We start from the raw sequence: 14,354 nt of genomic DNA, 5'->3' as shown, positions 1-14,354 counted from the left end.
ATATTTTATTAAATATCCCACATAATTTCTGCATCAAAAAGCATAAAACCTTATTAAGATTGTTTTTCAATTGTCACTCTAGCTGCTGGCTCTGATTCGCTGAACAGCAGCAAAAGCCCTAACCTGGGAAGCAGTTTTCTACCTGACAACTCCCTCCCTGTATTAAATCAGGTACTAGTTTTTAATAGCTTTTACATATCTCATTAGTTAACACTACTTTCCTATTATTTTGCTGTTTTATGAGGTTTGATATAGCTGAGTCTTTGTGTTTTTATTAGGAAATACATTCCAGTGGACAAAGCACTAGCAGTTCCTCTGCTCTTTCCACTCCACCACCTGCTGGGCAAAGTCCAGCCCAGCAAGGCCCAGGAGTTGGAGGAGTTCAACAGGTCAATGGTGTGACGATGGGGGCATTTGCCAGTGGAATGCAAACTGTAACATCCAACATTCCCACAGTGGGTGGAATAATTGGAACTCTGCCAGGTAACCAGCTGGCAATCAATGGAATCGTTGGGGCTTTAAATGGAGTAATTCAGACTTCTGCTACAATATCACAGAATCCTTCTCCTCTAGCTCACACAGCTGTGCCACCAAGTGCAGTGCATCCTCTGCCAACCACACTCAGTAACAGGTAAATCCTTTTGCAAAATAGATATGTAAATAGGTATATTTGGAAATAATACTCTAATAATGAAAATATTTGCTTATAGGTTTTTGTCTCTCTTATATTCATCCTTACAAAAATAATTTACTAAAGTATGTTTGGATTTGGTGGCATACAGGTTCAGTCAATAAACAAATAAATAAATACATTCCAAATTGCATTCTCTACTCTTCCTCCCAATCTCATTGTTTGCATTTTACCTTACAATGTTTATGGGAATACAAAATTAGTAATATATGTGTGGGGGAAAAGAAAAATCAGATTGTTTCCTGAAACAATTTAGCAATCTGATCTCAATTCCAGCATGTATCCATACTGTGCAAATTAAGCAGCATAAAGGCATAATAAATCAGTCTACAATTCAGCAGAAAATTAAAGAGGATGCCCCACAGAATGATGACCCATCATCAAAAAATTCCTGTCTCAAAAAAGTTCTCTGTTCTCAAACTTAAGTTTCTATGAAGGTAATCATTTCATCAGGCATCCAAGATCCAAATGGCGTAAAATTTTAGAGGGAAGGCTAAACTGGATTCTTATAATACTGGAGTGACATGTTTTAAATGCCTAGCCTGGTTTTCTTCCTACTTGCGTGCCAACAATAAAGTTGTGTTAGTTAGTGCTTCCAAACTCCCAGTGACAAGCATGAAGCGTGGTCTGTTATCATACGGTAGATTAAAGGCACTCTTGCTGCTGCCACCATCTACCTTACCATCACCAAAATAGTCTTATGTTAAAGAGCATCTAAAATTGCAGCATTATACCTTCAGAAAGTGCAATGGCATCCAGAAGCAGTTAAGGTTCTCTGTCTAGGTCAATCTGTTATCCTTTTGGTACTGTCCTAGCACAATTTCAGTATCAGAATTAAGTTTCAGTTTATTTCAGCCTCACCCATTGTTTCCAAGTCCTTGCTCAGAAGTACAATTGCCTCCTCGATAAAAATGGTTATTTGATGTGTGGCTGTTCTGCATTTTGATGACTCTTTAGTCATACCTTTTGATATCTTTGTCAAACACATCTCTAGTTATTCGGATGACTTCAATTTGAGATGCCACTATCCTCTACTGAAGTTTAAAGTTAGTATGCTTGATAGACAGTGATTATTGCCTCAAAGCTATATATTTTTTATTTAGTTTATTTAAGAAATGTTAATCTTTTTAAGGTAACAAGAGGACCTTTTCTTTTAGGTAAGACAATGAACCCAGCAATGCCAACAGTAAATTCAGTTTGGCTAATTTTAATAAGGATCAGCAAATACTTAGAGGACAAGTTGGGAGCCCAAACCTCCAGGAAACAATTATTCCATTTTCATAAATTGTATACACTGAAATAAATGATTACCATTTTACCTTATCTTCAACTATGTTATTTCAGAGCATAACATGGAGTCACTTTTAAAAGTAGGGCAGCCATATAAATTAATAAAATAAAACTAATCATAACTGTCCTATGACATTTGTACCAACTTGGCTTTATTCCTATCATTCAAGATTTCATACCACTCAAAGCTGCTTCACTGGTCAACAGTCTTCAAAGCTACTTTGGAAAGGGAAATGGGAACTCAGTTTTAACATTGACATGGAAAATGTAGGTTTCCCATACATTATCAGCATTCACTGTTTGACTAGTGGCCAGGGGTGATGCTTTGTATGTAAAATGTATGACTTCCCATGTTTTGCAATCACAGAAATAACTTAGGAGCAACAGGCTGTTGCTAATGTTTCTTTCATCAGTTGATTTGACATGCACTATTCCCTTCAATTATTCCTGTTTGCTCTTAATATTAGTTTTGCCAAATGGCTCATGAAATATCAGATTTGTTTGTATCCTTCATAGGAAAAGCTAAATATCAACTTTCTATTGTATTTAATGATACAGTGTTTACATAGAACCAATGGTTAAATCATATGAAAATTGAGACCTGAAAAAAGTTAATTTTCCAGAAATAAGTGGTGAAAAATCCATATTTAGTGATTGAGCAAAAGAAATATAAAACTCCAAATACTGAATGAGGAACTCTAGAATGTAATAGTTAAAATGTTGACAATGGATTAGAAAATTGTCAGTTGAAATAAAGAATGTATGAAACTTAGAAATGGAAGAGTATTACAGATTTTTAATGCTTAATTTGAAAATATTGATTCTGGTATATATTCAATGTGTGTTTTAATTTGTTTTGGCAAATATGTGCTTTTTTATATACAGGTATATAGGGTTGCATATGCAATTGGTTGTTTAACAATTGGTTGAAGTTACAATGGACTTTTAAAAGCTACTTACAATCCATCCTCAAAAGTCCTGATTTTTGGCACACACATACTCCCCGAGACACATGTTTGCATTTTGGGCCTTGCAACTGGCTCATATTTATAACCCACTGCACGTTCTGTGGTCTCATGAGCACAATTTGCAACCTATTTTGCCATTTTCCACCAGAAGTGTGAAAGCCCATTGAACATGCTGGATTCGCTTAATGACAACATGGTTTGCTTAACAACTGTGATGATTATCTTTATAACTGTCATAAAAAGGTCATAAAATCAAGTCTGGTCAGCAGTTCCTCAACATACAACCACGAAGATTTATGACTGAAATTCTGTACTCCCATGTGGTCATAAATTGAGGACTACCTGTAGTGCAGGTAGTTTTCCCGTTCTACAGGAATTTAAAAATTCCCCAAATTTTTAAAATATATAGAGAGGCATTTGATGGCTCTTACCCTTGCTTCTTAGCATAACTCAACATGCCATTGAAAATGCGGATGAGATTTTCAATGTTGGTACAATTAAACACACCAGTCATTTTATTATCATATCACGGATATTAAGTACTTTGCTAGTTCAGTTGTACTTTTTTTCTAATGTTATATCAGTAAATGTTATATAAGTAACATTTAAGATAAAAATTGGGTAGATGCTTAGAAATACATGATCAGCCTATGCACATAAATCTATATATATTTTAGTTTTAAATGTTTTATTTTTCAGAAAGTATGGTATTGAAATGATTCAAGCATGTTTGCTCAGTAAATGTGTCTTGCTGTTTCACAGAACCTCTGGACTTGGATTTCTTCCTGACCAACAGAGACAACTGCTGCTGCATCAACAGCAGCAACAATTTCACCAGTTACTAAATACTCAACAATTCACATCAGTAAGCATTTCTATTTTATCATTATATTTTCAATTTTCAAGAATGAGTGCTGATGGTTAGATATTACAGCCTATCTCTGAGTAACATCAGAATGTTCATTAATAAGCCAGAGATCTGCAGTTTTAAAAAAGAGGAAAGAATGTGATTAAAAAAACATAGGCCTTAAAAGAAAAGAAAATTTGGCAAGTCTTCACTTATTGCATTAAAAAATAACAGAGCAATAAGAGAATGTACACACCATTAACTGAACAGCCAGTTTGCTCTAGTGGCTAGAACACCAGGGTACAAAGTGGGAGACCACAAGTTCAAGTCCTGCCTTAGCTATGAAAGCCAACTAGCTTTGGGCCAGTCACTTTCTCTCAGCCCAGCAATAATCTATAGGGTTGTTGCTGTAGGAAAAATAGGAGGAAGAAGATATGTTGGATATGTTCACTGCCTTGAGTTATTTGTAAAAATAATGAATGCAGGATATTAATAAATAAAAATATTTATATATCATTGTGGTTTCTGATCCATGCATCTGGATTATCTGCCTGCACAGATCCCCATTCAGACCTGTCTAGGACTTTCAGATTTGTTTAATTGGAGGCCCCTAGACATAGTTCCCATTGATCCTCTTCAGTCTGTTTTCTGTCATCACAGTGTTAACATTTTTGTTCTTCTGCTTCTGCTTTAATTCATTCATTATTTTTAAATTTTTTTAGTCTTAGCATTTCTTCAAACATCCTTAGACTTTTTGATCAGGACATCCAACCTTCAGCCTTATGACTATAAGACTATTTCACCTGCTGGTGTTTATGAGAGCAAATGGACATGACTTGGACTTTTTTGCCTTGATGAAATAGACTTCTATTATTTCTTCCAGGCATTTACTAAATAGTTATTTTGTCTCTCAAATTGCTTGGTGATCACCTTATTTTTCCAAAGGTTGATTGAACTTTCCACAATCTGGAGAAGATACGTAGATCTCTATTGCACCATTATCAACATCTCCCATTAAAAATTTGGAACTTTTTCAGAGGTTTCAGATTTCAGAAGGGCAATAGGAAAAAGCTCCTTTGTTTCCTGCCTTCTTTAATTATCCTTCTACTGTTCCTGCTATTTATAGTGTCCAGTCCTTACTAATTTTTGTTTAAGCACCTGCTTTGATCTCATAAACTTATATTTCAGATAGATCCCTCTAAAGATCTACTTTTGCAGAACTTTACTCCTAACCATTGGGATAGACAAAACCAAAATCTTCCTCTATTGGGAAAAAATCACTTAACTCATACCTGATCACCTCATACCTATTCTGTTTCTGAAGGACATATCTCTCCAAATTCTGTTGGCTCCATGCCTTCCCATTCTTCTAGGACATATAATTTTTTACCTTTTCATAATCCCAATTATTATACCTGTATTTCCTGGAATAGTTCAAGATATACTGAGGCAAAACTTTGCATGTATTGACTAACTCCATATTCTTATCAAATTCCATCACCTGAACATATTTATAGAGCGATAACATGATATATAGCCTTTGCATATATTGTATTCTCTTTCTTAGAACTTTTCCCCTCAAAGATGTTCTTTCAAGGTAGATCTCACATCTGAATACAAGATGGTGTGATTTCATGTCCAGCACTACCTTACCCTAGACAGAGAAACCTGCATTTGCTGAGGTCATTTGGCTACATTTTTGACCCACTGTCATTGATAAGATGACATCATGTTGATTCATTCCTTACCAGAGCTCATGTCAATCATTTTCAACTTATTATTGCCTATGATTCCTCTTAATCTAGATCTTAGAAGCCACTTCACTGGAATACTTTTGAAAATATATTTAGATTCTTAACATTCCCAGTAAGTGCCTTCAGGGAAGACACGTTAGCTGTTTTGTCTAAAAAGAGAATTTTGCAGATTTTCCTATCTTTCCATTGTGTATCCTTGTAGTGTCTGTTCTATAGTGCTTTTAACTGAGAGTTTAGAAGAGGGAAGGATGAATTCCCAGTTAACACTTTTGTCCTCAAGAAATAAAGTGAAATACCGCTAAAAATAGTGCAGCTGTTGCCTTAAAATATAAGGCAGCTGTCATTTTGACCAACTTAATGTTTGAAACTTGTTGGCTGCAGAGGATATTGTATAATGTGTAAAGAATTACCTATTTTGCTGTGGAGTGTCTGATCTTTCCCCATGAAAATGTGATAGAAAACTAACTACAATTTTCCTTTAGAAAGGATTTCAATCAAGAAAATGTGTCATATTATATTTTGAATTTACCTGGTTTACTGAATGTTGCCCAGTTGTTCATTTCTTGGTCTAAATCAGGAGGAACCTGTTACCCAGTACATGTTTCTGAAGGACAAATTTCATCATCCCAAATTACTGGGTGTGCTAGCTAGTTGAGAAATTAAAATTGGCAAATGCATTTCAGCAAATGTTGAAAGACCACTCCACTCATTTTCTAAATCTTGAATCCAAAAAGGACACGTATGTGCAAAGAAAAATCATTTGCATTGTTCAGAATTTCTCTAAAGAGATGGATAGACACACACCCATCTTTGAGACTGTCTATGGAGGTTCTCAATCATTCAAGTCATGGTTGTCCCAAAGGTGCTTTTTCCGAAAGGCAGCTTGATTTTTTTTTCCTTTGAAAATATTTCACTTCTCACCCAAGAAGCTTTTTCAGTTCTTGATAAATGAACTGAACTGCGGTTTGGAAAAAGCACTTTTGGGACCCCCCCCCCTTTGGGAAGCTATTAGATCTCTAATTCCTCAGTAAGATCTTGTCAGAATGGTTCTCCATAAACAAAAGTTTGCTTATACCTTATCTTACCAGAATTTTGATTTTGACACAGCCATATTCATCAGTTGTAATTTGAATGTTTGCATTGGTTATTTCAGCAGAAGACAGCTGACGTAATCTTTCTTGCCCTGCCCTTTCAACTTTTTCTCTTTTTGTTTTATAGTTCACAGGATGAGTGAGAGGTTTGCTGCTTGTTTTCATTCCCTTTTTGTGGCTGTTACATTTGTTCTCTCATACTTGTTTGCTTTAGAATGATTTTGTTCTCACAATAACCTTGTAAGAGATAGTGATTTGGGGCCAGTGAACTTCTTAGTTGGTCATGAATTTGAATCTGAATATTCTGTATCCAAGCTCTACCATGTATAATCTCCAATCAGGCACGGAATACTTCTGCAACAAGGAGTTTTCAGAAGAATATTTTTAGCTTTCTTCCCTGGAATAATGAAATAATATTGTCACTATTTTGTACTCCAAACTATATAAAAGATGCCTCAGGATACAATGAGAGATCTATAAATCCTTGCTGAGTGAGAGCCATTTGAAAGTTTTTAGTTTTCATCCTTGTTTAACTACTTGCATGAAAAATATAGTAATCTACAAGGTAATAACTACAATGTGCCTCCACTATTGTACTAAAGGAACAGCATCAGGCTCTTCTGTATCAACTAGTGCAACAGCATCAACCTGAAGTACAGCAACTACAGCTTTCGGGAGCCACACAGATTCCCATTAATAACTTGCTGGCAGTCTCTCAGGCATCTCCACTTCATACAACTGCTACTAACCCATTCCTTGCAGTTCCTGGGGATATTGCAGCTCCAAAAGTTTCTGTAAGTATATAGAGTTGGGTTTGTAATAAAAAAAATAAAAAAATGTTAACATTTAAAGGAGACATGAAAATTAAAACAAATGGCTTGTACTATCACAGCTGTTTTGGTATCTGGTCACTGAATGAACCAAATAGTTCTAATTGTTCTCTCTCTCTTTGGTAAAACTGACAAAGTGAACTTCACTGCAATGCAAATTAGCATAAAACTTTCCAAGTTCCTAATTAGTTCCTAACTGTTGTTCAGTATTTTTTTACTTCTAGGATATTGTAGGTCCTCCATCTTCACAAAGTAGAAAAAGCATTTTGGTCATCTTGTTGGTGATCTGTGCTGACTTCTTATCAATAGTTACAGCTTTGACCAGCAGCAAGTTTCTAAACCTCACCCAGCAGCTACAGTCTGGTCAGAAAGCTAAAATTCACAAACATTCTATATTTTTAAAAAGGTCATTTACTTCTCTGGTTTTAACCACTGGCAAGGCGTGAGTGGGTGGGTGTGAACTACTTTTTCTTCCAGTGGAGTCTTAAAAAAATCACATTGCATAATCCATCATTACATGCAGTGTGATTTGCATACAAAATTTTAATGATGCTAAATATGGTTTCAGTGATAGGAACCATCTCTGGAATATCTAGTAAAATAATAAAGAGGATTGTGAGGATATTCTAAATATGTCTCCTATATATGCATGAATGGCCTGGAATTTTGAACTGAAGAGAGTGGCTTGAAGGCTGTCTTGCACTTCAGTTCTTTTTTTCTCTTCCTTAGCTACTAATTCACTGTTCTAAAATAAGATCTATCCAGTAATTTCTTTTAAACTCCCTAATCAGCCAACAGTATTTACTGGACCACATTTTAATCAAACTTCATTTAAAGAATTGTGAGAATTAAGGATCATACTAGTGGTGGTCAACCAAAAGTTTTAAGAGTTTTTTGTTAATTTGTTTTGAATATCTTATTATCTCACAGCTAAACCTAATGAGTTTCATATTTGCTGCTTTTCTATTTTAATAATAGGTGAAATGAATGTAGAACTTTTCTCTTGGCTATTCAGAACAGGATATGTTCTGAGCTTCCTTTTTAATAATATTTCCCATTTTGTATAGTATGGCAAAATCAGAAGCTGGCTGAATCGAGGAGCAGGATAAGAGGTTTCTAGCTTCAGATGGGGTGACCTCTCCACTCCCTTCCCAGGAGGGAGTGATACTCAATGCACAGAAAATTCCCTCTCACTCAACAGCAGGGAACAAAAAGCAAGGACCACATGCTGCTTTCTGTGCCCATTTGGACTTGCAAAAGAGGCTAAGCAGTCAGAAAGGAGAACAATTAGCAGATGGAGATTTACCTTGGCAGCAGCTTTGGAGGCCAAGCACTCCTCCATTCAAAGTATCAGTTGTAGTATTGCTTCTGAGCCTTAGAAAGTATTTCCAGATATGGGTATATTGCCAGATATGGGACTAAATAAGCTCAATCCTTTAGGATTTCTTTGCTGTGCAGATATATTCTGGCTAGATATATAAATTATTACAAAAAAACTGGCAATTTTAGCAATTGTAAAACAGTGTATTTCTTTTTTTTCTCCAGAGGCTTAGTGATAAAAGTGGATCCCTTGCACCAGAAAAAAATTAACACTTGAAAGTGTGTGTAAAATTGCAAATCCTGCTGATAGCACTTCATCTGGCTGTGAGTTGCACTCTCTCTGCAGGTATGACGAGACACATCAATGAGCTAACTGCACACTGGAAAAGTGAATCTACCTGAAGATGTTTATTGTACAATTTGACCTTGTTGCTTTGTGTTGCACTGAAACTAAACTGTTTCCATCAAATTGTATGGAAGCTTGGATTTCAGATTAGAGCACTGTCATTTCAGTCAGGTGATTGGAATTTAGTTTCTGATTGAGAAGCTTTTACACACACTGCAGTGCTAAAAATCAAATATTTAGTTCCATCACTTCTTTGAAGAAAGTAGAGAAAATATGAAATTTTTGTCAATAACATGGTGGTTTGTCATCAGTGTTTTAGAAGCACCATTTTTTCTTCAGAAAAGAATCAGGTTTTAAATCATTTATCTTGTCATTAGTTTTTTAAATGTTTTGCTAGAACGAAAACATTTAAGAAATGACAATATTTAATTTTGAGATGGATTTTTCAGGATCACTGGAAAAACAGATCTTTTGAAAGTCATAGAACTTTTACCAGATGAGAAAGTAACTCCTGTTCTGGTAATATTTAATGTAACCCAAGTGCCTGTTGCTTCCCTCTGTTGGGTTATGGATGGCTTTAGACAGCTGGGCATGCACTAAAATGAGATAAAAAAGCCGCAAGCATATTCAACTTTGCACCAGCAGCTTTCCTTGCTGATCTGCCTTTACTAGAAGTGTTTGTCACTATGGATAGCTCAGGCAAATCATTACCTGGGTTGCTTTCCACTAATAAATTACCAAAAAAAAGGTGGGAGGGAGAGATTTTCCATTGCTATGAAATGTTAATGGGTGAAAAAGACATATTTCACTTTGAAGAGTTAATTTCATGGTATGACTATGCAGTAAAACGAAATAGTTTTAATTTGAGAGCTAATAACCACTAATTTGAGTCTGTGTGAGTTATTAGTGGAAAATACTCAAGTATACTTAGACCTTCACTGTGTACTTAATTGGAAGAATCTATTGTTTCTGCAATATTGTTCAGTTAAACATTGCACAGTTCTTACCTCATTTCTGTAAATAGGTTTTTGTGATTGTTTTGTATTGTGAAGAATTCATAAAATGTGGATATTTTGATTTGTAAAATTTCTAACTGGTAGATTTAATTGAAAGGTAAGAATAATTTATTTTTATATATTAATGGCAAGTTTTAAAGTCACAAATCACTTTTGTAGATAAATGTACTAAAGTAAATCAGTGTGGTTTAATTTATTTAAACCACTTGTTTAATATTCTGTAATAATTTGTATAAATGTTTTGCCTAGATGTAAAATTGCCAATTTATATAAAGAAATGTACAAAGCTTTGGTTAATAAATTTTAATATTGTTTATGGCTGTAAATTGCAATACATGATACAGACTTCATCAGAGGAAAGCATTAGTCACTGTGTTCAGTATATGTTATATTCATATCTATGGAAGCCAAGTCCCATTATAAGCATGCTTTTAATGCATACTGAGATACTCAAATCATGGTGTGTTAAATGGATTTAAACAGACCTATTCTAACGTGGATACTCTTAGCAAAAAATATATAGCCAGAATGGACAGTCCGGTTCCTACTGCAGCAGAAAGTGCCTTGACATGAAAGAGTTACCTTTCTTGAGAAAAAGGTCGTTTCACAATGTTTGATATCCTTTCACCCAATGAAAGAGTTTTGTATAGGTTACTTTAGTTATAATGAAAACTGTGCTGCCACACAAACCCATATCATCACAAAGAAAAAGGGCACAATCGGCCTCTTAAATCTTGAGAAATATAAGGTACACATTTTAGCACTTTAAAAAAAAAGATTGACATCCTCCAACCATGGCATTAGTATGAAATGAGAAGATTTTTTTAGGCTGAAAGCAATAGTTTTATCCCTTACATATTTTCCAATTCTCCCCCCAAGGCTGAAAACTTGAGGATTCTTTTGGTGTAGTGGAATTATTCTTATTTGTAATGGAGGCTTGCCTTCACCATTAGCACCAGCCATCGGCAGACAGAGCTTGGACTACAAATGCAAATATTTTTTCTATTTTACTCATATTTCACAACTGGAATATATATTTTAAGTTGTGGCTGCTTCTATATAATAGAGCGTAGGAATGCCTGAAATGCCACACATAGTCTGACATCTAATAGATTATATTTTGGGCTAATATACCTGCTATAGGGAAAAAAAGTCCACTTTTGATGAGTTTACAAATAGTAGGATTGATCATCCTTTTGTTTGAGGTTTCCAACTGTTGCGATTTTTTAAAGTTAAGGAAGTTATTTTTTAGTTGTTAATGCTGTCTAGCTGTCCTATATGTAGAAAGAAAAATGGGCAACTCTGCCCATCTGAAACTGATTTACAGGTTTGAGGAGCAAGGTCAGTTATGGGGAAGTTGCTGCAGTCCAGGATTAACTGGAGGACCAACTGTTATAATGTAAGGCAATAAATACAATAGAATTTGCTATATTGAGCAGTATGGTCTGAAGATAAGTATTAGTAGGATCCACAGTGAAGTGAAGGCAAATAGAATGAAATTCAGTTCGCATTTGTTGGTTCTCCATAAACTTAGACTTATATACCACTTCACAGTGCTTTACAGCATTCTCTAAGCAGTTTACAGAGTCAGCATATTTTCCCCAGCAATCGGGGTCCTCATTTTACCAACCTTGGAAAGATGGAAGGCTGAGTTAACCTTGAACTGGTCAGGAACAAAGGAATCAAACCCCTGGCAATGTGAGCAGAGTTAGCCTGCATTCTAACCACTGTGCCACCATGCACTGGGATATACAAAATTTGTTGATCCAGAAATGGAACTTTTATGGAGTGTTCTATTTCAGAATTGACAATTTTTTTAACCTCCCTACCTCTGCATGTTCCATTGGAATAGGATGAATGTAATGCCAATGTTGTATGATAATAAAACAGAAAATGTAATATTGTTAGGGAATGAGTGGTTATTAATGAAAACTGAAATGTAAGATACTTCAAAAATGCAATGTTTCCCATCCTGCAATATGACTTTATATTAAAAGCTATTTGCTCAGTTGTTCCAATATGTATTCCAAATGACATAATTTTTTATAGTACTAGTGACAAAAAACCCTCCTGTACAAAAATACATTGATTCTATTAACACGTATTTCAAATTGAAGGTGTAAAATTTACAGATTTTTACTAAGGCACATGACATACTGAAATACTGAGATACAAAAATACAAGTCACTGCATACGATGTTTAATGTATCTCATTTTGATGAATAAGATTCTTCAAAATATTCAGCTTCTGACCATTTTCTTCTTTTGTATAAGTTCAACCAACAGCTTGTATCTAGTCATACATTCTTCCTGTAGAAAAAGAAGAAAACATGGAGTATTAATTGTAATATTCATTTTTTAAAAGTATTATAGACAATTTACACCAGGCAGGAGAGAAAGGGAAAACATTTTCTGAGTTTATTGGGGGGGGGAATTAAGTAGTATTTATTATTACCACAATCGGTATGTTACGTATACAGCTAGTCCTCAAGTAACAATCAAGTCACCTAACAGCTGTTTGAAGTTATGTTACCTTCCCCCCACACCGAAAGCTACTTATGCTCTGCCTGATGTTATAGTTGCTAAAGTGTCCCCACCTTCATTCACCCTTACAACTGACTGCAGGGATGCTGCAGTACTCCTTATCTTACTCCTGCCTACACTGGGTCTCTAAACATTTCTTCCCCCAACTGTTCCCCGTTGACCTTTGATTTCCACCCTACCCAGCTCCTTACACTCCTCACTTTTTGAAGAGTTCTGAAGCCTCTTTCATAGTGTTGAAACAAGTTACATTGTCCCTTGGCTGCTTGGTGTGCTCCTCTCTGGGCCACATGCTGGCAACCTGGAAGTGGCCAGCATTTTGCTTCTTTCCACTTGTGGGTGGGAACAAAATGGCACATGAAATAAATTGTTCCATTTTGCTGCCTTATTGAAGTTGCACAGCACTGGAAAATTTCTGAAAGCTACAGAAAATTCCTGCAGAGCTGTGCAAACCATGTTAGGGCAGCAAAACAGTGATTTTTCTCATGGCCCTATGGCACCATTTTGGAAGCAGAACCCATATTTCCAGTGGCCAAACTGCATTCTGGTATTGTAAATATTGCTGCCACTTCTGGAATCACATCACATGGCCATGCAAGGAAGCAATCTATTCCAGCATTCTGGAAGGCTTTGGAGCTCATCAAAAGGTGAGGGTGGTGGTGTTTGGCATAGTAGGGTAGGAATCAGGCCTAAGGCTTGGAGAGACCTGATGGGCATGGGGAGAGGCCTGTGGAGATCCAAGGGGCAGGAAGCGGAGAATGGAGAGTCTCAGGGTGGGAGGATCAAGTGAGGTACTCCATTTAATGGCCATCACAACAAGAAGCCATAATGGACAGGCTCCATTACAGCTATATCTTGAGGACTATCTACATTCACTGAACACTAGGCAGCTTCCAATATTAAAGTATTATAATAAAGTTACAGACAGAAGTGTATCTTCCTCCACTACTGAGCTACCGAAGATATGCCATTCCAAAGACCCTGCAAATAACTTTAGATTTAGATTTTATTAGATTTATATACCGCCCTTTCCCAAAGGACTCAGGGCGGTTTACAGGGCATTTTAAAATCACATCAATATAAAATACAAAGTTAAAAGAGAATTAAAAGATTAAATTATCCCTGTAAATAAAACCCCAGTTAAAATTCTCAGCCTGGGTCAGAGAGCTCAAAGAGCCAAGTCTTCAGGTCCCGGCGGAATGAGCGTAGGTCAGGGGCAGTCCTGAGCTCCACGGGCAGCTGGTTCCAGAGGGCAGGCGCACCCACAGAAAAGGCCCTCTCCCTAGGTGTTATCCGCCGGCAATCTTTTACCGCCGGCACCCTGAGAAGAGCCTCCATCTGCGAGCGCACTGGACAAAGGGAACTTGATGCTGGCAGCAGGTGTTCCCTCAAATATCCCGGACCCAAGCCATTTAGAGCTTTATAGGTCATCACCAGCACTTTGAATCTCACCCGGAGAGCAACCGGAAGCCAATGCAGCTCACGGAGTAGAGGTGTTACATGGGAGTATCGGGAGACCCCCATCACAACTCGCGCGGCCGCATTCTGCACCAGTTGTAGTCTCCGAATGGTCCTCAAGGGCAGCCCCATGTAGAGAGCATTGCAATAGTCTAAACGGGAGGTCACGAGCGCATGAGTGACTGCGTAGGGCATCTCGGTC

General features: G+C 36.5%; 2 protein-coding genes across 6 annotated transcripts in view; one reads left to right on the top strand and one right to left on the bottom strand.

The window, feature by feature from the left end:
• MLLT10 (MLLT10 histone lysine methyltransferase DOT1L cofactor) overlaps positions 1-12,171 on the top strand; it is a 127,564-nt gene extending 115,393 nt beyond the window's left edge. For 2 of the 4 annotated variants that reach the window (XM_083377983.1, XM_083377981.1), the window contains 5 exons: positions 83-171; positions 279-631; positions 3,712-3,814; positions 7,244-7,435; positions 9,017-12,171. In XM_083377983.1, coding sequence (XP_083234109.1) covers positions 83-171; positions 279-631; positions 3,712-3,814; positions 7,244-7,435; positions 9,017-9,061 — 782 coding nt within the window. In that variant the 3' untranslated portion in view covers positions 9,062-12,171. Of the gene's footprint in view, positions 1-82; positions 172-278; positions 632-3,711; positions 3,815-6,768; positions 7,436-9,016 lie in introns of all 4 variants that reach the window. The other 2 variants (XM_083377982.1, XR_014494248.1) reach the window with 2 other exon arrangements.
• A 58-nt stretch (positions 12,172-12,229) lies between these two features.
• The window catches only part of DNAJC1 (DnaJ heat shock protein family (Hsp40) member C1), a 131,730-nt gene continuing 129,605 nt past the window's right edge, over positions 12,230-14,354 (bottom strand). For both annotated transcript variants that reach the window (XM_083377984.1, XM_083377985.1), the window contains exon 12: positions 12,230-12,463. In XM_083377984.1, the coding sequence (XP_083234110.1) occupies positions 12,395-12,463 (69 nt within the window). In that variant the 3' untranslated portion in view covers positions 12,230-12,394. The remainder of the gene's footprint in view (positions 12,464-14,354) is intronic.

The sequence above is a fragment of the Vipera ursinii genome (assembly GCF_947247035.1).
Source record: "Vipera ursinii genome assembly, chromosome: Z".
NCBI classification, from domain to species: Eukaryota; Metazoa; Chordata; class Lepidosauria; order Squamata; family Viperidae; genus Vipera; species Vipera ursinii.
Note: the sequence above shows the minus strand (reverse complement) of the source record. Positions and strands in the feature narration are given on the sequence as shown.